Source organism: Podarcis melisellensis (genome assembly GCF_964234715.1).
Source record: "Podarcis melisellensis genome assembly, chromosome: 5".
NCBI lineage: Eukaryota > Metazoa > Chordata > Lepidosauria > Squamata > Lacertidae > Podarcis > Podarcis melisellensis.
In genome coordinates, this window is record NC_138537.1 from 82,334,826 (window position 1) to 82,360,904 (window position 26,079).

A 26,079-nucleotide genomic window follows, 5' to 3' on the forward strand; every position below is an offset into this window, starting at 1 on the left:
TTAGTTCTTCCTCCTTCTTCTTCCCTTCCTCTCCCTCCTGCTCCTGTTTTCGTTACATCATTCTGTGTAGTTTGTAACATTCTTTCTTTTTAGTTCTTATATCCTGTGGATTTGGAGTAGATATGCGAAAAAGAGAGGTGGCTTCCTGTCAGTTTGGCATTATTCATATGATCCAACTGCAGAGAAGTTACTGCAACACTTGGCATCTTCAAGGATCTGCAGTTGTTGCACCTCTTAATATGGCTTCTTGCTTACCAGTAATGTTAACCTCGTGGTAAAGGCATGCTTGGCAGTGTGAGAAAAGTGTGTGTGGTTTAAAAAGTGCACCGACTTGCTCCCAGAATAAAACAGCTTCGGGCTGCTTTAACGTTCATTTGTTCACATTATGTGGCTAACCCAATTAATGACCATGAACAATTTGAATGTTTGAGAACACATTGTGTTCGACACCGTTTTACTTGAAACAAGTTTGGACACATTCTTGCTAAAGGAGCAGGTGATGTAGTCTATTGGCAGTTGACATTCTTACCAAGGACTTTAATTCCCTGGGAGCAACTCTTGCGATTGTCTGCTTTGGTGTTAAATGGAGCTTCAGTATTCTGTAACTTTATGGAGCTGCCTTGTTGTCTGCATTCTCTACAGTGTCTACAGTGAATTTTTTTTCTATGTATATATAAAGATGTGGAATCTGTATTAAAATTAGTCAGAGAAGCCCCAAAGAAAGGTGGGAGACACACAGCTCCCCAAAGAGATGTGTGTGCATGCCTCCCACACTGTTCTGCAAAAAGCCGCGAGGCTAAGGGTAAAAACGAAAACGAAAGCACACCTATAATTCCTAATTGCTTTAAGGACCACAGTTTAAGGAGCTGTTTGCCACATTACAAGCTGGCCTTATCATGAACCAATAGGCACAGCCCATGGATCAACAAACATTTAAAAAGACAACCAATAGCAGCTGTGTTTTGACTTTGTGATAAACCTAATCAAGAACATCCCATGTCTATTAAATTAAATACAGCGATTGCAATATGATGGTGAATAATATATTTTGTTGTGATCTTAAATTGCCTGGGGAATGGTACAGCACATCTACCTTATAATGGAAGTTACTTGTACTTTTTTTTTTGTTTTGTTACCCATCCCATCAAAAGTTTGCTCGTTGTTCTATACATGAGCTCAGAAAATATGCACTCAGGAATTGTGTGCCTTGGTGTGCATATGGACGTACTAGACATTTTTTACTGACATGGAGCCAGGAGTAGGTCTTTAGCTGGAGATGCCAACTCTTGATGCAAATATATTTACTACTACTAGACGACTACTACTACAACTAGCTGTGTGATATCCAGAAGTTTGGCAGGAATAGGTTTCCCCAACCCTTTTTTTTTATTTATTTCAATGATACATATGATCTAGAAAACTTGAGAAACTTACTTGGGTCTCCCTGTGGTCTCTTGTCCTGGCACCATTCAGGGCTACATGCTCTTATCTTTCCTGCTCTTCCGTGCCAAATTGATATTGGTGGTTTTATATTTCGTGGGAAGCTGCATTTGTCAGCAGCAGATTTAGAACCTAATATATAGTTTCAAATTTGAATAGTCTGATGTAAAGACTGAGCAGATGTTTCAGTATTTAACATTTTCCAAGTTCTCGATCAGTTTCCTGCCCACTTCCAGTATATAGTACACTTAGGCATAAATCCTATGCAGCAGACCGGTAGGATGTTCTATTGAGCTAATCAGGGCTTATGTCCGAGAAGGCATGCATAGGATCACACTTTCTAAGGCTTGTACACACATAATTGGCAATAAGTCTCAGTAGACAAAATGGGTGCTTCTTCTAATTACACATAGATACAATTGCTTTAGTCCAGGGGTAACCAATGTCATGCCTGTCAGATGTGGGCCACACCTTCTAGAATACACCTGCCAAATGTTCTAGAAAATAACATATTTAGTCTAGTGGAAGGCCCAGCGACAATGGGGCAAGCAGATGTGGATGTTCCACAAGTCTGACAAGGTGACTGAAAAAGCCTGTTCATTATAATTGCTTACAGCATGGAGAGAAGGGCCTCCAAGGTTGACCTAAGTATTTGGCTAGGTACATATAAGTGGGTATCTCTGTCCCAGACCATTTAAAGTCTTAAAGATTCTGACTAACGCTTTGAATTAGGCTCAGCAAAAAAATGGCAACTAGTGGAGATGATATAACACCAAAGTAATATGCGCTTTACACTTTGCTCGGTCAAAATGCTCCAGTCCAGTTGATGTATCAGAGCACTTCTGAGCGCCCTCCTGTCAGATGTACAAGAGCCTCAGCCCTGTATACCTGAAGGAGCGTGTCCACTCCCATTGTTCAGCCTAGACACACATCTAGCTCACTGCGAGAAGTGAAGTTACAGGGAACCAGGCAGCCTTTGCTGTCATGGTGCCTACCTTGTGGAACACCCTCCAATCAGATTTCAAGGAGATAAATAATTATACAACTTTTAGAAGACATATGAAGGGAGTCCTGTATAGGGAAGTTTTTAATGTTTGATATTTTATTATGCTTTTTATATTTGTTGGAAGCCACCCAGAGTGGCTGGGACAACCCAATCAGATGGGCAGGGCATAAATTATTTATTTATTTATTTATTATTATTATTATTTCTCAAAAGCAGGCTTTCCTAGAGCATGTTACAGTAATATAACCTGGATGCTGTTGTTGTTGTTGTTGTTTAGTCGTTTAGTCGTGTCCGACTCTTCGTGACCCCATGGACCAGAGAACGCCAGGCACCTCTGTCCTCTACTGCCTCCCGCAGTTTGGTCAAACTCATGCTGGTAGCCTCGAAAACACTATCCAACCATCTCGTCTTCTGTCGTCTTCTTCTCCTTGTGCCCTCTATCTTTCCCAACATCAGGGTCTTCTCCAGGGAGTCTTCTCTTCTCATGAGGTGGCCAAAGTACTGGAGCCTCAGCTTCACAATCTGTCCTTCCAGTGAGCACTCAGGGTTGATTTCCTTCAGTATGGAGAGGTTTGATCTTCTTGCAGTCCATGGGACTCTCAAGAGTCTCCTCCAGCACCAGAATTCAAAAGCATCAATTCTTCGGCGATCAGCCTTCTTTATGGTCCAGCTCTCACTTCCATACATCACTACTGGGAAAACCATAGCTTTAACTATACGAACCTTTGTTGGCAAGGTGATGTCTCTACTTCTCAAGATGCTGTCTAGGCCTGTCATTGCCCTTCTCCCAAGAAGCAGGCGTCTTTTAATTTCGTGGCTGCTGTCACCATCTGCAGTGATCATTGAGCCCAAGAAAGTAAAATCTCTCACTACCTCCATTTCTTCCCCTTCTATTTGCCAGGAGGTGATGGGACCAGTGGCCATGATCTTCGTTTTTTTGATGTTGAGCTTCAGGCCATATTTTGCGCTCTCCTCTTTCACCCTCATTGAAAGGTTCTTTAATTCCTCCTGACTTTCTGCCATCAAGGTTGTGTCATCTGCATATCTGAGGTTGTTGATATTTCTTCCGGCAATCTTAATTCCGGCTATTAGAACATAAATGACCATGCTTAGACCTGTTGGTGAACAAATTGAAGCTGGTAAAAATATTTATGGCCATTAATGCCTCCTGAGTATCCAACCATGCTAACAGACTCATGATTCTCCAGACCTCCAAACTATGAAGCTGATTCTTAAAGGAAAGTGCAAACTCCAACCAAAACAGGGTGAACACCCTAATCAGCACCCGCAGAACCCCCAACGAACCATGCAATCTTATCTGGAATAAGGGTTCTTCTTTTATCTTGGAGAGCCATTGATAACCTCTCCATATTGTTGTTGTTTAGTTGTGTCCGACTCTTTGTAACCCCATGGACCAGAGCATGCCAGGCACTCCTGTCTTCCACTGCCTCCTGCAGTTTGGTCAAGCTCTTGTTGGTAGCTTTGAGAACACTGTCCAACCATCTCATCCTCTGTTGTCCCCTTCTCCTTGTGCCCTCCATCTTTCCCAACATCAGGGTCTTTTCCAGAGAGTCTTCTCTTCTCATGAGGTGGCCAAAGTATTGGAGCCTCAGCTTCACAATCTGTCCTTCCATTGAGCACTCAGGGCTGATTTCCTTCAGAATGGAGAGGTTTGATCTTCTTGCAGTCCATGGGACTCTCAAGAGTCTCCTCCAGCACCAGAATTCAAAAGCATCAATTCTTCGGCGATCAGCCTTCTTTATGGTCCAGCTCTCACTTCCATACATCACTATTGGGAAAACCATAGCTTTAAGTATACGGACCTTTGTCAGCAAGATGACGTCTCTGCTTTTTAAGATGCTGTCTAGGTATGTCATTGCTTTGCTCCCAAGAAGCAGGCGTCTTTTAATTTCGTGACTGCTGTCATCATCTGCAGTGATCATGGAGCCCAAGAAAGTAAAATCTCACTGCCTCCATTTCATCCCCTTCTATTTGCCAGGAGGTGATGGGACCAGTGGCCATGATCTTCGTTTTTTTGATGTTGAGCTTCAGACCATATTTTGCGCTCTTCTCGTTCACCCTCATTAAAAGGTTCTTTAATTCCCCCTCACTTTCTGCCATCAAGGATGTGTCATCTGCCTATCTGAGGTTGTTGATATTTCTTCGGGCAATCTTAATTCTGGCTTGGGATTCATCCAGTCCAGCCTTTCACATGATGAATTCTGCATATAAGTTAAATAAGCAGGGAGACAATATACAGCCTTGCCGTACTCCTTTCCCAATTTTGAACCAATCAGTTGTTCCATATCCAGTTCTAACTGTAGCTTCTTGTCCCACATAGAGATTTCTCAGGAGACAGATGAGGTGATCAGGCACTCCCATTTCTTTAAGAACTTGCCATAGTTTGCAGTGGTCAACACAAAGGCTTTTGTGTAGTCAATGAAACAGAAGTAGATGTTTTTCTGGAACTCTCTAGCTTTCTCCATAATCCAGTGCATATTAGACAAGATCAAATAAGCCAGGAATAGTAAGGATCAGGCAGGCCCATAGTAAGCCTCAGTTTGCTAAGAATTCTCAGGCTTTGTAAACTGAAAAGAATCTGCCAAAATATGATACCTAGGTAATTTGTGGTTTATAGCAAGATTCTTTAGAGAGCTTTAATATCTGCCTAGAATTGTCTAAATTGATATATTAGTTTTTTTCTGGCTCAACACATGCCTGTGTATGGTGAAAATATCAAGAATTGATATTTCTCAACTTCAGTCCCATATTTTAGAATTCCACATCCAGCTTTGCTTTCACAATAGACATACTGAGTGTCAACTCTCCTTGTAAGCTACTTTAGTATCACTTTGGATCCAACATAAGTTTATCATCTCCAACAGACTTTTAAAAAAAAAACCAACAACATCTCCCTTCATGAATACTTATTCAAATGTAGTCAATGTTAATCGCTCATATACCTGAATATAGCAGAGGTCTGCATGCGGGGCCATAACTCACTATGGATATTCAAGCCTCCTTCCCCTGAATTTTCAGCCGTTTTTCTTTTTTAAAAGGATCTGTAGCTCTTTTAAATGTGAGGCTATCAGGAAAAACCTGCTGGAGACATTCCTACTGTGCTTAATGCCCTTTCCTAGAGAAAGTTCTCTAGCTGCATTTAAAATTCATTCTTGCTTCCTTTGAAATACCTTGGGCAAGAGCCTCCAAAAGTCATTCTGGAATTTCACTTTTGGCAAACTCTATCCCTGAGTTAAATCAACTTTTGTTTTTTTTTTTACCAGCTCCACCAGGATATCCATTACTGCTGAGTGACAGACAAGCTTATATAACAACCTGCACTCACGTTTTCTGTTTGGGTACAAAGGACCTCTCCTTTGTGGAAAAAACCACCTGGGGCATTTTGCTTGTCTTATTTAAATAGTAAAAAATAAGTAGCAAAAATAAGGTAGAAATCTCTTTTGGTTCCCCCAAAATTTCTTGGATGTTTTGCCCGAGTGGGAACTTCCAAATTTGATGTTTGCTTCAGGTGAAATTGAGTGGCAACTCTAATTCTACTCATTTGTTTTGTAAGAAGTTAACCCTCTTCCTGTCTTCCAGGGTTCTGACCAATTAGTGCAAGTGCACTGATATGATTGGCATGTGACTGAAGCAATGATGTCATCCTTCACGGCTTTCTCTTGCACGTATTGATCAGTGAAGGAGAAGAGGCTGGATGGCTGTGCTTCCCTCCCTTGTCAATTATATTAGTCAGTCCGGTCCTGGTTAGAAAAGAGAAAAGACAGTGCAGATACCAGATACTGCAGATATAGCAGTAAATATGAAACTAAATCTCTGCTTCCCAACTTTGGGTGGTATCAGTTCTCCTGGTACAATGACTTTTAGCTGCACAATGAAACTCCACTGTCCCTCCAAAATATGTTCTGGATTTCCACTCCAACAACACTCCAGAGCAGATTTAAGATGGAGGTTGGGGCATGCAGGGAAAGGAGAAGGTGGGAGGGCTCCATTTCATAGCTAAAAGTCCTTGCATTGGTGGAACTGTCTAGTTAGATACCTCCCATTATTTCTAGTGATCCAATGTGCTACAGAATCTCTTTCATGTACTTCAAGGTTTTCCAAGTATACAATTTATAGCAGTATTTCTTGAGGGTGGGGGACAACAACTCTGACAGGACAATGCCAGGAAACTGTACCCTTTGTGACCTGCACTGTTTGTGCCATGTGTTCATATGTATGTGCTTTAACTGTCCTATCAGCTTCATCCCTTTAATAACATGGTTTTCTGCCAAGTTGTATTGCATGGATGTCGACTCTCTTCTCACCTAACACAGACAAAGCAAAAGAATTAACACTCTTCTCACACTACTTGGAAAAATCTGAGGCTTTGCCACAAACAGAGTCCTAAATAGCTTAGATGGCCCAGTTTATTGATAGGGCAAGTTTCACAGTCTTGCCTTAAAATGGATGAGGTGGAGTTATTGGAGGGAACCAGCTATTCTAGGAACACAAAAGTGTCACAGTGATGATGATGATGATGATGATAATAATAGTAATAGTAAATAATAAAAATAACAATAACAATAATATCTTACCCATTGCCTCCTATGTTCTGCCCTAGAAGAATTTGGGGTTGCCTGATACTTCACAGAGCAAGCTGCTCTCCTGAATACAGAAAAAAAACTTAAGAGAAAAATGATTACTGGTGTTAACACAACACAGTGTTATATTAATATCCAAGCTCTCTGCTGCTGTTTATGCAAAAGTTAATGCTGGGGACCTCCTGACCCCACCCCCTGCCATCACCAAATACATTCCTAGTGAACTTTGCATTGGAATAAGAGAACCTAGTTTCTCATGGGTGGGATTTGGAGCAGATCAGAAGGGGGATTCATGAACACCCGTGCTCATCAGGATATTAGGATGCAACACCAGAGAAATTCATCCAGTCTTTAGTGTTAATAAAGCCAGCACTTAGCATCCTTTAACACAAAGAAAAAGTTATTCCTACAATATATTTCACACTAAATAGGCATAACCATTTATCAAGTGGTAAGTTACCACAGCCTGTGTGTATTCAGCTAGTAAGTTAGTTCTCTGTGCTGTCCTGCAGTGAAGAGACATTTACTCTGGCTCCATATTTCTAAGCTGATGTTGAAAGTGAGATAAAATTAAACATCGATTTGGCTTTCCAAATGTTTATATACCTACACATGATGATGAGTTACATACTCGGTAAATGGACTTCTATATTTACCCAACATCCCACCAAACCTCATGTAGTTGCAAGACCCCTGAGCTGGCATTGTTTAGGCTTATGCTGATTACTGCCTGAAACCCAAAATAATTCATTTTGATGACCATACCTGAAATTCACAGAGGTTAGCAATGAACAATGTGATTAGATATTATCCCCTTTCTTCAGATCTAGCTGATTTCACCCCCGCCCTGAAAGGATGAGTAATTTATTTTTATCCATTGGCAACACATTGAAAAGGAGCTTTGGGATGGAGAAATTATTAACCATTATACTCATTTTATGTTTGCTTTAGCTACAGTAACTGGTTGTCTTGTACCATTCCCCTTGAGTATATATGTGTATTGTACTGTAAGTAATGTGATATATAGAGATAGGGGGCCCATTAATAACGTCCCTATTTCAACAGAAATTGACATGAAGAGGTAAAATGCCTGAGAAATAGAGCCTTTTCCAAGCAACTCTTTCCTTGGGAATCACTTCCTTTCACATCAATCATTATGATTTTGTCAGCCTTTAATGCAGAGCAAAAAAATCAAAGCTTTTCTGAGAGGCTCCATAGACTTTTCCTCTCCTAATTTAAGACACACAACTCTTAACGCAAGTGTTGGGAGTTAGTTGTATGATTACTGTCATTGTTTATCTTTTGAATTTTAGGTATATTTAAAATATGCTTTAGATTGGAGCCCTGGTCAGATTCGAGACCTTCAATAAAAGTGGCTTCCAGGTTTCTTATTTTGATTTTTCTCAACTAATGGGCCCCCTATCACAGAACAAAGATAAAGCAATTAGTTTGATTTCACAACTGAAAAGCAGCATGACCTCATGATGTTGTCTTCTTGGCTTTTGTTTTTTTTTTTTTTGTTTGGTTTGGTTTCGTCTGACAGTATATTAATCAATCCTGGAAACCATGTGAAGATTCAAGAGGGTACTTTAGGATTCTTCATTGCAAGCGATGCCAAAGAAGTAAAAAGGTAATACGTTGTCAGATTTTATGTTGTTCTCTAGATCTCCTCCTCCTTCTTCTCCTTCTTCTTCTCCTTCTTCAATGTGGCATATGGTGCAACTTTAAACTGTCTTGGTAAACTGTGCTGGCAACTGTCCAAGGCATGTTTCAGAAACTGGTCCCACATAAATTTCCTTCATCTGGTGAGGAATAGAGCAAACCCTCAGCAGTGCAGATAAAAGATAGAGAAGGCCTTGCTGGTTCTGACCAAAGGCCCATGTAGTCCAGTGTTCTGTTTCTGCTTGCAGGTAATCAGATGACTCTGAAAAGCCCACAAACAGATACTGTAGTTCCAACTCAGTGGTGGCCAACGTGGTATGGTGGAACCATGCTCCCGACACCAGCATCACTGCATCAACTCCACACCCAAATAGGGCTGGTGTGAGGCAGGACTGTGCAGGTGCCACCTATCACCCATCCACCCCCAATTTTATTGTCACTTTGCTTCACCCTAGCTCTGTCCAGGTAAGCTGGAGCAAGCTCTGCCCCCAAAATTGGGCCCAATGTGGAACTCAAGGCAGCTTACGCTTACTCACATAAAAAAACCTAAAGATTTGAAATCAGCACTAAAACAGCATACCAATTGAGCATCACCAACATTGCATCATAAGACTAATCTGTATTATCAGGTGACACCAGCCACATGAGTATTGAAGGGCCTTTCAGAAGAAGAACACCTTTTGTCAACCTCCTAAAGAGCATAAGGGAGCCGGCCTAATGGGTCTCATTTGGGAGAGATCTCCATAAAGAGGGTGCTGCAACCACAAAGCCTTGCCTGTTGTAGGACCAAGTCTTAGAAGTCAGAGACCCTCAAAACATGGTATCACCATATGCTCAAAGTATATGGGTGAGGAGAACCTTTAAAAAAGGCAGTTCATTTAGCCCCAAGCCCCAGCTATCTGTCACAATATCATTTAGAACTACATTGATAAATAATAGTATATTGGATCAGAAGCCCCCACAGCAAGCTGGAAGTTGCCAGTTCTCCCCTCCCTGTTTATACTTTCCTACAATAAGGTGCGTGAATGGGGCCCTGACCTCATGCCAGTTCAGTGGGGTACATGGAGGGCTACAGAAAAGGATAAATGAGTGACCCCCCCCTTTGTATGAGCAGAAGTACCTTTCACAGAGGAGTCCTTAAGCCAAGCCAAATATTCGTAAAGCATCATAGGTGTCTGTCTAAGCACAGTAATTGCAAGAATAATTGCTATTGTCCTGCATTTGTTTCATGACAGCATCTGAATTCCTCTAAAACATTAAGCTATGTGAAACTAAGTGGAACAAATGGCCTTATATATCTTCAGCTGTCTGCTTTTTTAAAAAAAATAAAAATAAAATAAAAATAAAAACCAGGGGGCTTTGAGCCAGCAGTTCCCCTGCCAAGAACAGTGTTTTCATCTCTTGTGTGTTTGGATAATAAAGTCACTTTGGATGCTACTTTCCAAGATGAAAGCTGGATGATCTGATCCACCGTGTCATATTTATTAACCGTTCCCCCAATTATTTTCAAGTTAAATTTATTAAAAGAAGCACGAACTTGAATCACCCGGCCTTGTGTTTGAAATTAATTGTCTTGTAGCAAACATTTCCTTTTTTAAATGTCTAAACCTTTCAAAAGATTAAAGGAAATTAGTGCTGGCATGTTTCATTAATTTGGCACTTGTAGCAAGGAGGAAATGTGGGACTAATTTCATTTGTATGGATTAAGAAATGTGTCAGTTTTTCCATTCTCCCTCCCTCTCTAGGGCATTTTTTTACTGCAAGGCCTGTCATGATGACATCACAGATCCCAAAAGGATAAAAAAATGCGGCTGCAAACGACGTAAGTAATTTTCCTCCTCCCCTCCCCCCAGCTTTTCTATTCTACAGAAACTGTTAAGCATTAAGGGATCTCTTTTAAATATATTTCTACGTTTTGAATAGTGCTAGAGAGAGGCTAGGAAATCTGTACATACCAACACGGTTAATAACTGTCTCCTGCAATATCTGCTTGCATATTTTGAGATTTAAATTTCCCACCGTTTGGTTATACTTGCGCTGTTATTAGAACTTATTTGGCATCTTAAGTTAACAAAATTTAGAGAATGATTACATTATGTATAGGCATCAAAATTACGTATATAGGCTTAGTGTTTTATCCCCTCACCCCTCTCAAAAAACACACAAAAACATTAATAAGGGTTTCCACAGATCAGTACACTTATTGCCTGTTTGAAGCAAAACCCACCATAACTTACATGAAGGAAAATACCCTAATTTTAAATTACCTGAACATTGCACATATTTGTTTTGTTTTGTTTTGCATATACAAATCGTGGACATCAAGCACTGATCAGAAGGAGCTGTGCAGGAAATTTAAAGAGGCTGTGTCCAGCCTTGGGAAGCAAAGCAGATCTATAATCCCCAAGCTGCTCCACAGGGACCAAACTTTGGGAAGCTCCCTAAACAAACTGTGCAAAAGCTCACTGGCACATTGAAACCTCAGCCCAGAGTCCATTTATTTATTCTAGGTTAGCAGGAATAGCTGACTTGTGTCCCTGCCGATGCTGTTGGATTCCAGCTTGCATCGATTGCAGCCAGCCAGAGTGTTGTAGTCCAACAAAATCTGAAGGGGCACAATTTAGCCACCCCTGCAGTAAACGAGTTAATATTAGGGCCAGTTTATATAATCAGCAGAATCAAGTGATAACACTTTATGTGGACTGCAACTACATGGCCTTGCGTTTGAGAGCTGCGGGTTGCATGTTTGAATGCTTCTCACCAATAACAAAACCATCTTATCCTTCCTATTCATGTGCTATTTTTTCATGCACAGGTGGGGGGAGGAGTTGGAAGGGGCCTTCTCAAAGCCCTTCTCAAAGGCTGAAGTGGTCTACACCAAGGGAGGAGACGAAGTTTTATCGCAATTCTGCTGATCATATAAACTCCTCCTTTATATGAATACTGCAGATCATATATTTGTGTCACTGCCTATACAGAAATATCATGACAGGCAGACAGATAACAGAATGACAAAGGAGAATAAACATTTGGGAGGCCAATGAGAGGAAATTAAAGAAGTGGAAATTAATCCTCCAAAATGCCTTCCAGCAAAAGGTAACTCTAAAACTACAGGGAAGCTCTCAGAGGACCAAACTGTCAGCCCTCAGTATATAAGAAATAGTCTAGTGATTGCAAGCATCAGTCACTCTGGCGAATGAAAAACCGTTGGGCAGATGCTGAAATAAAATGAAGGATGGCATAGAAGGAAGATGTCAGAAACGTTGTCCTGAGCATGGAATCAACCAGACAGGTTGGGAAGAAGGCATGGATAGCAAAATTGGACACCCCCTCCCTTTGAGTATTTCCTCACAGCACAATCTTATGCAGTCCACTCAGAAGTTAGTCCCATTGAGTTCAATAAGACTTATGTCCAAGCAACTATATGTAGCATTGCAGACTAAGAGTGGAGTTCAGCATTGCACTGCTATGAATGTTGTGTCTGTGCGAGCAGTTCAGCTTGCCAGATGGAACAATCCCACTTTCCTTCCTCCATGGGTTGTTCTGGGGCTTCTGCCAAGGGAATATTCACAAGCAGAAATTCTTGAGCAGCCTTTATGCTGATAGGGCTACTTTACTGCATCCCATCCTAAGTCTCCTTATTTCTGTGTGAGTCCACCTGCGGATGAGTCCACACATTGGCCAGAATTGCATACGATGCACCAAGTTGCATTGTTGCAATGCAAATCTAGGTCTGAAACCTGGAGGGGGGAGTTGCAGGAGGAAAGCAGCCAATTCACCTTCTACTGACTGCATCTGCCCTGCAAATTTTCCCTACGAAAAACCACTTTGTGCCAGTAGGGTTTGCTCACATAACTGTGGTTCCGAGCACAAACCTAGTATGCAGTTGGCATCTCAACACATATGGAATATAAGTGATCCCTCATTAGAGAGCAACCTGTGCCTAATTAAGCATGGCCAAATCCCATTGATTCCAATGGATGTCCCCTAGAGCTGGATGTAACTGGGTCGTTACTTGTAATTTGATTAAGGCCCTTCCAGTGAACCATGATACCTAAGACTGTTGAGAGTCGTTGGCAGTTTTTTGCATGCCCAGTCGCAATGCATGATTATCCCTCAGGGAAGAGACATGTGCTGGAGTTCTAAATCCCTCCAGTGAAGAGGGAGAGTGCTTGTGAATGCACTAGCTCCAACACCTGTCATCTTCTTGCCATCCCTGTCTGCCTCTGTAATGGAATGGGGATTCTGTTCCACTCATGTAGGCTACCTGCGCGATTTTGAACCCTGAAGTGGGGGTGAATGTGCTCGATTCCACTCTTTCTTGTCACATGAGGACTTTAGAATGCCTGGGAACCCTCTGCATGTTTGCCACAATAGCTTTGCATGCTGTAGAGCAGTGGTTCTCAACCTGTGGGTCCCCAAATGTTGTTGGACTACAACTCCCATCATCCCTGAGCTCTGGCCTTGCTAGCTAGGGGTGATGGGAGTTGTAGTTCAACAACATCTGGGGACCCACAGGTTGAGAAAGGCTGTTGTAGAGGAATTGGGGGAGGCACTTCACTCATTTCAAGCTGCTCTGTGTAAGCAGAGAAGGCTCCCTATAGCAGGCCAGGAATTCTCTTGCAGGGAAGATCAGTATCCGTGGGCAAGGTCTTGTTGAAGGCTGCTTATCTGCCCTTCATGTTCTTCTCACTGAAGGACCTCTGGTAAGCTTTAAAGCAACCCCAGGGTTCACAAGAAAGCCAATGACGACACAGCTCAGTCATACTGGTGACAGCTCTTCAATCCAGCCCTCCAACAGTGAGGCAGAGGTCTTTGTAGTCTTGCTACCCAAAATTCCAACCCTCACCCCAAGAATTTCTGAGTCTGGGGACTGCCTATTCTGCCATTTTCACCTGTAAATTGGCAGAGGCATAGAGAAGTGTAGCACCACCTGGTGAAAGCTAGGTAAATAGTGCACGTGAATAGACGAAAGGAATATGATTCATTTCAGTTGAATTTCAGGAGACTAGCAGTAGAGGATTGCAGGCCATGTTAGGAGAGAAGCATGTCAACAAGGACAGGAGGAATGTTGCCTACTTCTCTTCCCCCTCTCCTCTCCACTCCCCATGTCTTTCTGTGCAGCAGAATTTGACTAATCTGCTGTAATATGTCAAATAGCTACATTAGTACTGACAATGGACTTTGTAAAGCTGCAAGATTTGGAGTTCTACACTCTCCACTCAGTTTGTCAGCTTCATTTATGGATGGCCGTGAGAGCGAACCTTTTCTCTCTCTGCCCTCCCTCTCCCCCCCCCCACACTTTTGCTTTTCGTAATTGATGAGCTTCATAATAAAAATTAGAAACCTTAAATGAAAATTATGCATAAGATGAAAGGGAGGCACGAGAATAAACCTGTGTGTACAGGTGAATGGAATTTGATAGAATATCTTTTTTTACATGGAAATCTTAATTATTGTGGCATTAATTACATGCAGTTTCCTGGGATAGTTGAAAGCCATGTTCTTTAATAATGCATCAGAGGTTTCACGTCCCTTCAGATGCTGTCTGAACATTAGCTTCAGTATTGTCAGGGTCTAAAAGTGAGTCTGACCTACATAGCTGTTTGTCCAAACCTGTTAAGCCTAGTATTAATAATTCAGCACAGAGCTCTGCAGTTCCACAAAGCCAGAGATAATTAGAGTAACCGTGCTTTCCTTTCACAGATATTTCCCCCCCCCCTTCTTACAGCCCTCTTCTCCTTATTGCTTGAATAATCTGTAGATTTTCATGTAATGTTGTCCAAAAAGAAATTCTGCTGTGAAAATCCTGTGCTCTGGATTACTGTGGTAGCCTTGCGGTATAATCTGCTTTCAGTTGTGTTCTTGCTTTAATTTCATTACAACTTTCCAGCTGAGAGCCAGTATTAATGCATGTGTACATATTGTGGTTAGAGAAACAAACCTTCATTGAGGCTGCAGTATTTAGTCGATTAAGTGTGTTAGACATCTTTTTAACTATATATATATATAATGCAAGCTCTTACAAAAATTGCAGGTGGCACTTTAGCAGAGATGCTTCCCCCTTCTCTTGCAAGGAGGAGAACCCTCTTCTAAGATGGTGCCTGCCTGTTGAGATGCTATGAAATGTTTGCATGGATCATCTAAAAATGAACATTGTTTCCCCCCCCCCAAGCAGAACAATCGTCTGATTCATATTCAGATAATTTGGTGATTGACTTTCTTATTTAACAGAATGATCAATGAAAACTTAACACGACTGATTCACGTAACTGAATGACCGCTCTAATGTTTTTTTTTGCCACAGCCAGCCTGAGATGAAAGCTGCAACGGGGGAGGATGATATACTTACTCTTGTTTCTTCTTGTTGTATTAACCAGTTTAGTATAAATATGCAATGCTTTTCTTCCCCTCCTCCAGCCGCAATGCTTCCTTCCAAAAGGGGGCCATTGAACCCCCGAGGTACAGGTCATGTGTGTGTACACTGATAATGTTTGAAGGAAATTGCATTAACCTGTGATAATTGACAATGTTTTGATTTATTTTTCCTCTTGCTGCCTTGGAACACGGCCCCTACTATATTTTAACTACACACTGATAGTGATCTATTGTGAGTAAAAACGGGCTCCCTGTAGCCCAGAGTGCAATCCAACCTGTCTTTCTTCCAGTAGAGAGTATTCATTTGTTCAGTATTCCGGTTCTTTTCTTTATACACTTTTATGTTGCATGTAGCGGTGGCGTCTCATACCCACACCTTTCCTCATTCTTTATTGACCTTTTTGGTCAGGGCGACGTTGAAGAAAATACAGCAGTCTTTCAACTTGCTTTCCCCTGGCCTCTTCTCATTCCCAACTGTATCTCCCCTCCCCCAATTGTAAATCAAACAATTTTTTCTCAAGCTTTCCTAATTCCTTATGTATTACGAGGCTGAGAGAAATTGCCATCCCTGTTTGCAGCGGGTCAACATCACAGACTAGGTTAATACTCGTCCCCTCAGCCCAGGAGAACCCTGGGAACTGTTTTCCTACAAGGGTCTCCAACGGAAAACCCATCAGTTCTTAGGAGTCTTTTGTGGAAGGTTGAGGGAAGCCATGTATACTGGTTTTAAACCAGTATATATTTGTACTGCAGAAATGCCCTTTCCTCTGTTGTTCAGTTCTAGGTCCCAGTCAAAGATGCGCAGAACGTTCGATATAAAATACCCAATGAATGACTTCCGGCATCAAACATTCAAACTTGGCAAATACTCATCTGTGCACCAGTTAAGGCACCCTGATATGCTAATACAGTTGTGGTACTTGTACTGATTAGGCACCAGTTCTTCAGTAGAAAGAGGTGGTTCTAAAGCACTAATTATAAATTATTGTTGCTAAGTGTTTCCCTCAGTCTGTAGACTTTGGAGAAGAAATGATAATGATCATGTGCGCATGGCCTAAGTATATTTTTAGTGGCATCCACTGTCTCCAATTTTGTTTATCACTCCCCGTTGAAATGCTTTTCATATACCCTCCAAAACACATGAGGACCACTTCCCTGTGACTGGCACCCACAAAGCAGGAAGGCCTTTAAATGATCCTGATCACATAGGTAGGGGCTGACTGTACCACTCTTTCCATGGGAACCAAGACTTCGCCTCAAGCAAAGTACCAATTCCATGGCCAGGAACCATCGCAATAAGCCACCACCTATGTGGTTGTTTAAATGTTGCTCTCAGCTATAAACCACTCATAGATAAGTAGTTCCCATGCAGATACAGAAAAGTGTAAAAGGACATCACATTGTGAAATTTATCTGGTTTCAAATATTAGCAAAAGTGAGGCCAGGTCAGTCTAGTGTACAGCATTGTGTGTGCATAGAGTGTAGCACTGAGTGGGAGGCAGGGGGGCGGGCAGACTTACTGTAAATAGTTTGGCCTGGTGAACTTAGTCTCCTTCTTCCTGCATTTTTGTTATGTTTCAGAAAGAAAGACTAAAGAATACCTCTGTCAGAAAAAGAATGCTAGCATTGTGGAAATCCTAAATACTACATTTTCTGTAATGTATCAGAGCATAGGGCTGCTTAATTGGTTTGTAACCAATTATGTGTTAAGCAGAGAGCTGCAGCTAATCCAGGATATCAATAACAACAACAACAACAACATATTTATACCAGGCATAGGCAAACTCGGCCCTCCAGATATTTTGGGACTACAACTCCCATGATCCCTAGCTAACAGGACCAGTGGTCAGGGATGATGGGAATTGTAGTCCCAAAGCATCTGGAGGGCCGAGTTTGCCTGTGCCTGATTTATACCCCACCCATCTGGGTGGGTTTCCCCAGCCACTCTGGGTGGCTCCCAACAGAATATTAAAATCACAATAAAAGATCAAACATTAAAAACTTCCCTAAGCAGGGCTACTTTCAGATGTCTTCTAAAAGTCAGATAGTTGTTTATTTCCTTAACATCTGACGGGAGGCCTTTCCACAGGGCAGGCGCCACTACCGAGAAGACCCTCTGCCTTCCGTGAAACTGTACCCTTATTAAATGCCCCCCGCCCCCTAATTGTGCCTTGGCCTCATTCATACATTAATACTTTTTTAGGTCTGCACCTAAAAAAAAATGGGGTTGTATCCCAGTGCTGCTGTTCCCCCAGCACAGCAGAGTTCTACTTCTGCAATGGGAATTTCCCCTCCTCTTTCCTTGCAGCCCTCCATGCACTGTCCAAATGGGCTCCACGGGGTTGATGGGCTGCCCACCCACCCCAAGCAGATTTTGAGAGGAAAGGCAAGGGAAGCCCATTTGCACAAGTGGACCTCCATGGGCACAACCTTGGATACAAGCCGTGAAGTGTAAATCAGTCCCCTGGGGCACTGCTATTCATTTACCTTTGGGCTACGTTTCAAAAGACAGTTAGTTTACCATCTGGGAGTGGGGGAGAGAAAGTGTACCCAAGCTACACATTGCTTTAAATGTGTTGTTGCATTTGTGCACCTTCTTCATTGTTCCATTTTTTTAAAAAAAATAGAGTCTGCACTGAATGCTTCCAAGCTAAACTTCTAATTAGTCTTGCGCACTTGAGGGGAAAGTTAAGTAGCTGCAGGACATGGTGTGGAATATTCTTTTAAGAAATAAAAACACTTAAGAGCTTTGTAGCACTTTAAAGGACTAACAAATGCATTATGGCACAAGCTTTCAGGGAATCAAGTCCACTCTGTCATAGGGGGCCCCTCTGTCCTCCAGAGGATGTGGGGTGCTCAGTCTAAGGAGTGGAGCCTTCCTGCTGGCTTTCCTGAAATGCAACCCCTGCCCCCATTTGCAACAGGGTTGATACACCTCCTGATAAGCCACTTAAAAATATTTTAAAGTAGTGGAAGGGAACTGCAGTTTCAAAAGGGCACATGTGTATGGACAAGAAGCCCCAATAATATGGCACTTTGCCTGGTGGGCCTCCCACCCAGCTTGAGTGCATCTTTGGCACCTCTCAAAAAGCTATTATCACATGGGGTTACTTTGTGTACTCCTGCACTTCAGTAGCCTTTTGTGATAGTGATTATGATACCCATTGTGAGGCAAGGAGGAACATAAAATTTCTGCGGTGTTAGTTCATGTTCACGGCTCGGCATCCGTGAGCAACTCAGGGATCACATTAATTAGCCAGCTTGTTCAAGATGATCAGTGATGGCTGAATAGAGCCAAGTTGAGGCATGGCCAGACTTGGCCCTCCAGATGTTTTGGGACTACAATTCCCACAATCCCTGACCACTGGTTCTGTTAGCTAGGGATGATGGGAGTTGTAGTATCAAAACATCTGGAGGGCCAGGTTTGGCCAAGATCATTGCCTTGCACAGAGTTCACGAAGAATTCACTAGTATGACTTTCTGGGGTTGAATTCCCCTTGTTGATTTAATTTGGGACCAATTGCTCAGAACTTAGCACTGTTGGATTTTGCACCACTTGAAAGATTTCCTTCTCACACATACATTTCCCTGGAGTTATATGATTTTATAGCTTTATGACTTTATAGTTTTATGGCAGCCTTGATATTTATAACGAGCTGGCATTTTATCAACATTCTTATTAAAAAAATGCAGAAATAAGACTTAACCATGGTTAGCAGGAATCATGGATCGTTTGCTGCCCCAGCTCTGGTTAAGACCCAGGTGTATTTTAACACTTTGGGTTAGCTTGGCACACTAAACCCTGTCCCCAGATAGCATGTATATGTCGACTAGCAAGCACAGAGACTCGAGCACTGGGAGAGCTAACCATGTTTAATGAGAACAAACCATATGCCATATTAGAGTTCATTTTACTTTATTAAATTATAATGATTAAATTATAATCCTAGTTTTACTCTTAAAATTAGTTTGGTTTTCTTTAGAAACACTAGTTCTGTAAAACATCATCCCAGTCAGAATCCTGATACTGTACTTGTGAATATATTTAACTCTTAAGTAATGTTCAGCAAAATCATTTAGTTACTGGCAGGGAAATAAATCCATAGTCTTTGAAAGGCATAAATTGTATCAACTGAAATGTCAGTCTCAGTCAACAGACAAGGTCTGAATCAATCAATGAATGCACAATTCGGGTATCAAATTTTAGTGTATTCAAACATTGTTATTTGAAATTCAAACTTGTTACCTGAATATTTGGGGGAGTCAGATTTCGGCAGTCAAAATAAGATCCGTTGTGGGGCTGGCACATACCTTATTTTCAGAGGCGAGTCAAGGTGGGTAGATTTTTCTTGCCAATTCTGGTTACAAAATCCACACCCACAGCTGTTGGTGTGAGTTTATAGGGTGTTATTTTGCCAATGTTTAGATAAAGCAGGAGTGAACAGCCTTAGAGACACATGTGTCCCTCAGCCTAATTTTATGTGCCGCCCCCCAGTTGATTCCCAAAGCCCCCTGCAAGTGGCTAGTTCAGAACTTTGCTAAAAGTGAACGGCAAATCAGAAGGAAGAGGGAGAAAACGCGGGTGGAAGCAGGTGTCAGAAAGGGAGAGAAAGTTATCTTCCTTTGACTCTGGCCTTGCCCACTGCTGGCTTTTAGCCCAGGGGTCAGCAAGGTTTACCACTCCTGGGCCGGTTCACTCCAGCAGAGATCCCTCCACAGGCTGGATCGCGCACGCCTGCGATTTCCAGCACCTGCATCTGCACAGACACGGTTTCCAATGCCACGGAAGTGAGTCCCCGTGCTGCACTGGCAGCTTGGTTCGTGGGCTGGTTAAATGACCCCCGTGGGCCACTTGTGCCCCATGGGCCTTAGATTGCTGACCCCTGTTTAAACCCCATGCACAGTCAGCATGCGGCACTCAACAGATTATCCCTAAAGGAATGCGGCACTCGACAGAAAATAATACTGCCCAACTTGCCCTAAGTGATCTAAAAGTAAAGTTTTGTTCGTTCTTCCTTGCACATCAACACTCAAACTCTGATCATGGCTAGAACCAGTACTGGCAGGCAATACGTTGCTGATGCTTACTGAGTATGGGAAAGGCAAGACTGTGGCTTGCAGAGGATTTTCAGTGGTATTTAGATTTGCAGTTTATAATATAATATTAGTGTAGATACTCACTTATTAAGAAGCATGCTACTTCCCCATGTTGTATGCTGAAGGAATATAAAAGGCAGGGAATATAAAAAAGTTGATTGCTTTCTTAGACACCATTAATCCAAACATGCTATGAAACATTAGGAAAAGTGCTATATAGTAGAATGATCAAACTGCTTCCTTCAATAACATATATAGCTAAGCAATTTCTGACTGTATAATTGGAAACAGCTAACACTCTCCCTTTAATATTCTTTAAAAGCCAGAACTTTAAAAAAAAAATTGCAGAAGGCTCAGGAAGGCTGTGGTTTCCCTGGCGTACTATGGAATAAGGGAGAGAAAGCTCTGCCTGTTGAGCACAGAGAAAAATCAATTGTCACAACCAGTTTTAAGACACGCTGCTGTATTTTTAAATTTTTAAAATATTTTTTACACAGCTGAAACAGCTGTGGGGGGAACCCTTTGCTATTCTTCAGGTTGATGATCTTTTCCAACATCGCCACAAGGCAAATTAAATCAATCTAGCTGTTCCTGTAACACTACAGTTCCTTTGTGACCGTAATTTCTTTGTGAAGTTTTCCTTTGTTGTCATTTACCTCTTGCTGTGGATCATAAGAGAAGTTGAATTGAAATGACATTGTATCCATTTCAATTCATAATGGTAGTCTGGCTCTTTTCCCCCCCTTTCCTTTTTTTTTTTTTTACTCAACCCCAGTTGACTGACATGGAGTCCAGGTTTTCTTTAGCCAGCTGTTGTTTGGTGCAGTTCCACTAGATGTCCTCATAGATCTACTTTTTGTTACCATTGGCGATGTAAAAGCCAGGCAGAGGAGTGGTAGCAGTTGGATAGACAATGGTAACAAAAAACCAGGTAATCAGCAGAGAAGATCTTTATCCCTGTTTGCTTTGCTTGTCAAAGTGAAAATATTGTTTAGTGGGCAGATACCTTCTTCCGAGGGTATATGATTGAAATTGGTTGGCTTTTGTAGAATTTTTAGAGGTGCTCCAAGTACCATGACACCAAAATTAATGAAGTTGTACAGAAGAGTCTCCTGTCTTTCTGCTGATTGCCATATTTAATTAACATTTATGGTGGTTTAATGGGAAACAGTATGTGTCTGGCTGTACCAGCTTTAATCACTCCATTATGTCTTTAATCTGCTCAGCAACCATTATTCCTAATACTCCATCTTGTTATATGTTTGCGGGTGTATTTAAAAATATTTATTTTCCTCTTCTATTTGGTATGAATGCAAAATGACTGTGTAACAGGAATGAAGAGTAATAAGCATGTTGCCTTATAAACTGTGCTGCTCTGATATGTGATTGCTCATATGATGATTGATTAAAACCTTCATAGCAAGTCCTTTTGAGAAGTTTGCTATCAGATTTGAGACTGTTTCCTGCATGTTAACAGAATGTATTATAAAATGATGCATGGTCTCCTGAATAATTGATATTAATAATTAAAAACAGTCCCTGAAATGCATTGGGTCTTGAAATGTGCCTTGCACCAGTTCCATTATTGAACAGAAGAATACAAATTATTGCTGAAGAAAATGGTTCTTAAATATTTTCCTCTTCTGTACCCTCCCTCCCCCAGTGTCTTATTCTATTATTGCATTTTGACAAAATACAACTTAGATGGAAATGAAAACCAGGGACTGTTACTAACCAATATCAAAACATTATACAACTGGCAGTTACTTGGGTTTCGCTACAGCATTTGATCAGTAGAAGCTTCTTCAAAGCAGCTGTATATTATGAATGGAAGAACTTTCATTTTTCTTTCACTAAATCAGTGCATTTCAGACCAGATCTTAATTTTCCTTTAAACAAGAAGAAAAAGCCAAATATTGTTATGTTTTGGGGATTTTTTAATGTAGGAATATTTGGACAAACATAATCTTTGTTGAATGAAGAAATGTTTTCCTTCTTTTTTCTGAATAACCCTTAAATGAGTTATGGAGATGCAAAGAAACTGATAAGTTGTCCCGAATAATTTTTAGCCGTCTAAACTGTTACCTATCAAAAGCTGTAGTGGAATTCCAGCTTTCTCCTAAAAATCAAGTTCTGGGGAATGATGTATGGTGCGCTGACCGAGCCTGATGTTGCATGTTGACATATTCAAACAGCTGCAAGATAACTCAAAGAGAATGCTAAGAACACATGCCACAGGAAATGCAATCAAAGTTTTAGAGAAACAGAATCACTGCTGAAGAGATCACTCATCCATCTCCCTCAATGCCTGTTTCCCCACAACCATGGTGTTACCCCTTGCTTGTCAGATATACTGTGTATGGCAAGTCATAGAGGCCTTAGAATAGGACTTGACCCATTTTGGGAGATTTATATCCTTTCTCAGTTTAAAAACAACAGCAACCCCCAAGTCAATGGGAAATGTTTTAAATTAACATGGGAATTGTGACTGCTTCTTTGTATTTTTTTTTTAAAAAAAGTTTGGGTGCACATTTGCTCTTACGGGTTGTGCTTTTTGACTACCAGCGACATGCTTCAATGTCACTAAAATTAAATTAGTTCATGCTAAGCCATTGCCAATAAAATATGGCCCAGTGCAACATGAGAAACAATTATAAGATGTCCTTTGGTTTCACCTTCATGTGTTATTTGTGAATGAAGTCACGTTAGTAGAATTGAACAAATTGGGCTTTCACTTGAAGCACTGAAACCTGAAACCATTCCAAGTTGAAGAACTGTCAATTTGCATTGAGCTTCATCAGCCTCACTGAAAAAGATGGAAATCATTGACTTTATGACATTTGATGGCTTTTCAAAATTATTTCTTGTGGTGGCTACAATACTGAAATCCTGCAATAGATACAGAAGAGAAAAGATGATGATGATGATTATGATTGGTTCAACATGTTCCAGTGGACCCATATTTGGTGCACTCTGGTGATGCCTTACATGTGAACTGCCCTTAATGTTGATCTTAGAACCACAGAATTGTACAATTGGAGGGCACCCTGGGTGTCATCTAGTCCAACCCCCTGCAATGCAGGAATCCCAGCTAGTAGCAGCATCTCTTGCAATGGACATAATTTGGTATTTTGTCAAAATGGTTTTATGTCCTCTGAGGTGCATGCTCAACGAATGGGATTGTGATCTCCTTAGTACTGAGGGGAGGAAATGGCTGAAGCCAAATTTAGCTTAAGAAGCAATGGCTTTGCACTATTCACCTTTTCAATTTAAAGATTACAGTGGCAACAAGGGTGCGAGGGAAAACCTTTATATGTTTCTGCCTCTCTATTACCCCCATGCAAAAAAAAAAGTCTTTGTCTTGTGTCACCCCCTAGACAGAACAGAAAGAATCACTTATCTTTCCTTTACATTTGACGTACAAACACAGTGCTATTAATAATCAGAATGATTATATCCCTGGGTCAAGACTGCCATAAACTAAGGCCTGTATCTTAAATCCCTTAAATGACCTTCCAGCTGCATTGTTATATTTAACCTTTCCATTAACCTGCTACTCTTCCTCTCCTCCCATCCAACCCATGGTTATAGCCAAGATGTCCATCTACAAGAGAATCAAACTGGCATGTTGTTTTGATTGCGGACGCTCTGAGCGTGACTGCTCTTGCATGTCAGGCAGTGTGCATAGTAACATGGACACCCTTGAGAGAGCCTTCCCACTTTCTTCTGTCTCTGTTAATGATTGCTCCACCAGTTTACGTGCCTGTAAGTTTTAACACCAGCACATGCTGTTCCATGTCTGTGGTGTCTGTGGTATCATCCCCGTCCTGTGTCGTACATTGTGGTTTTATTGTTTTGGCTTTCTCCCCTCCCCTCCCCCTTTCCTTTTCTTGTTTCTTTTTTTTAATATATATATACCGTGAGTCAGCACGTTTCCTCCCCCCCCCCTTATAACTACTTTAATTTATACAGATCTATATTTATATATTCTTCAATGTACTTCATTAAAAGAAACAATATTTTGTGTAATTGTTGCTCTCCCTTCCTCTTGTGAGCTTTTCAGGGAAAATGCATCTTGGCAACAGTGTAGTTTCGTGACATTTCGTTTCTGATTCATACACACAGTATAATGGTGGTTAAATGCTTTCTTAATGGCTGTGGTAGACATGCTATGCTCTGAACCAGGCATAGGGACAATGACTTAGGGAACAAATGCTGTAGCTATTTTGGGCAGATTTGGAACAGTTTGCAGTACGTGTAGCACGCAACCTGTTTAGCATCAAAGGTGTACCTTTGGAGATCTGCAAATGACCCATCATTTGTCTGAAGTAACATAATTTGATTATCATTTAGCACTACCGGTATCGGTTCATGGTTGGTGGGTGTTTCACAAACTCTTTGTTCTGTATAACTTATCTAATTACATGTTTTGATCTGGTGGTCCATGCAAGCCTTTGAGGGTAACACTTGAGTAGCCAGTGAAACATATTGGGGACAGGTAACCAGCACTGAGAACTGAAAAGTCGGTAAACTTTAGAGCAGAAATAGCAAACTCCTGGAGTTACAGTATTCCATACATAGTGCACTAACCTCTCCCATGCTTCTCCCATGAGTTGCTAGGTGCTGCCTTACTCTGAATCAGACCATTGATCCATGTAGACCAGTACTGTCTACTCAGACTGGCAATAGGTCTCCAAAGTCTTGGCTACTACTTTCCCATGCTGTCTACCTGAAATCCATTAACTGGAGATGCCCATGATTGACCTGACAGCCTTCTGCCTGGCTCTGCCTCCACCTTGGCCTACCAGCTTTGCCTAATACCTACTTCTAACCCATCTAGGGATCAGTATTTTGAAATAAAAATGAGTCATCCAAAATGGCACAGGTCAAAGCTCAATCTTTCTGGTGAACACCCAAAGTATATCTGTCTGGAGGAACCCTGCTCTGGAGGAACTTGCAGGTTCCAAGGCAAGGGCTTTAATGATGGCTTGATGTCAGTGGGCTTGATCCAGGGTAAGTTGACTTTAGGTGCCATTGAAATCCATAAAGCAGGTTACTCATGACTTTAAGTCCCATTGATTTAACCAACTTAATCTACCTTGAACCCAGTCTTCCCCCAATACCTACCTAGCACTTCTTGTATCCATTGTACTTACCAGTCATTACTGAATTGTGGCTAGCACATCATTGGAGTATCCACAACAACTAGAGCTACCCATAATTTTTTTTCATAGTAGCACCTGCAAACAAAAAAGAAACTATAACTTGGAAATTTGGTGCAACTTTCTATTTTTTACTGCTGCCTTTAGAAGGAAAGGAGCATTAAGGTTTGGGCTGCATAACCTAATCAGCCCCCCCCCCCAACAAACCAAAACACGCTGCATGTGATATCATCAACACCTCCCAAAGTACAGCTTTTGAAAAATGCACTAGCCACATATTGCATTCAGTCATAAAAGTGATGTTGATGGCTTAGAAGGTCTCTAGTTCCTCTGCTTCCCTCTCTCACCTTCCACCCGTCATTCACACTGTCACACAAAAACAAGGTTTCATTCTTCTCTCTGTGTGTGAGATCGCCCACCTTTGCTGGTTAATAATAAGAAACAAGCATCAATACCAGTCCATGCCCTTTGTAAACCAATGCTAGTTTATTAGCTGATGTTGTCCCCGATTGTAATATCTGCATCTCCATACACCCACACACCCTTGAAATCCAATTGGCAAGGCTTCAATAGAAATCAGCATTTTCCTTCCAGTGAGGAGAGGTCAGACAATGCCCATTTTGACAAGAGCTGGTTAGCTCAAAGAACAGTGGTGAGAGTTGGCTTTTCATTAAATATGAGCAGATGTGAAATGTAGAGTGCTTGACAATTAGAAATGGCAGCAGTAAGGCCC

The 26,079-nt window shown here is 41.5% G+C and overlaps 1 protein-coding gene across 15 annotated transcripts in view; it reads left to right on the forward strand.

Moving 5' to 3' along the window:
* The window catches only part of KCNMA1 (potassium calcium-activated channel subfamily M alpha 1), a 547,562-nt gene that overhangs the window by 404,820 nt on the left and 116,663 nt on the right, over nucleotides 1-26,079 (forward strand). For 13 of the 15 annotated variants that reach the window (XM_081913470.1, XM_081913472.1, XM_081913469.1 and 10 more), the window contains 2 exons: nucleotides 8,591-8,677; nucleotides 10,455-10,531. In XM_081913470.1, the coding sequence (XP_081769596.1) occupies nucleotides 8,591-8,677; nucleotides 10,455-10,531 (164 nt within the window). Of the gene's footprint in view, nucleotides 1-8,590; nucleotides 8,678-10,454; nucleotides 10,532-23,775; nucleotides 23,950-26,079 lie in introns of all 15 variants that reach the window. The other 2 variants (XM_081913468.1, XM_081913471.1) reach the window with 1 other exon arrangement.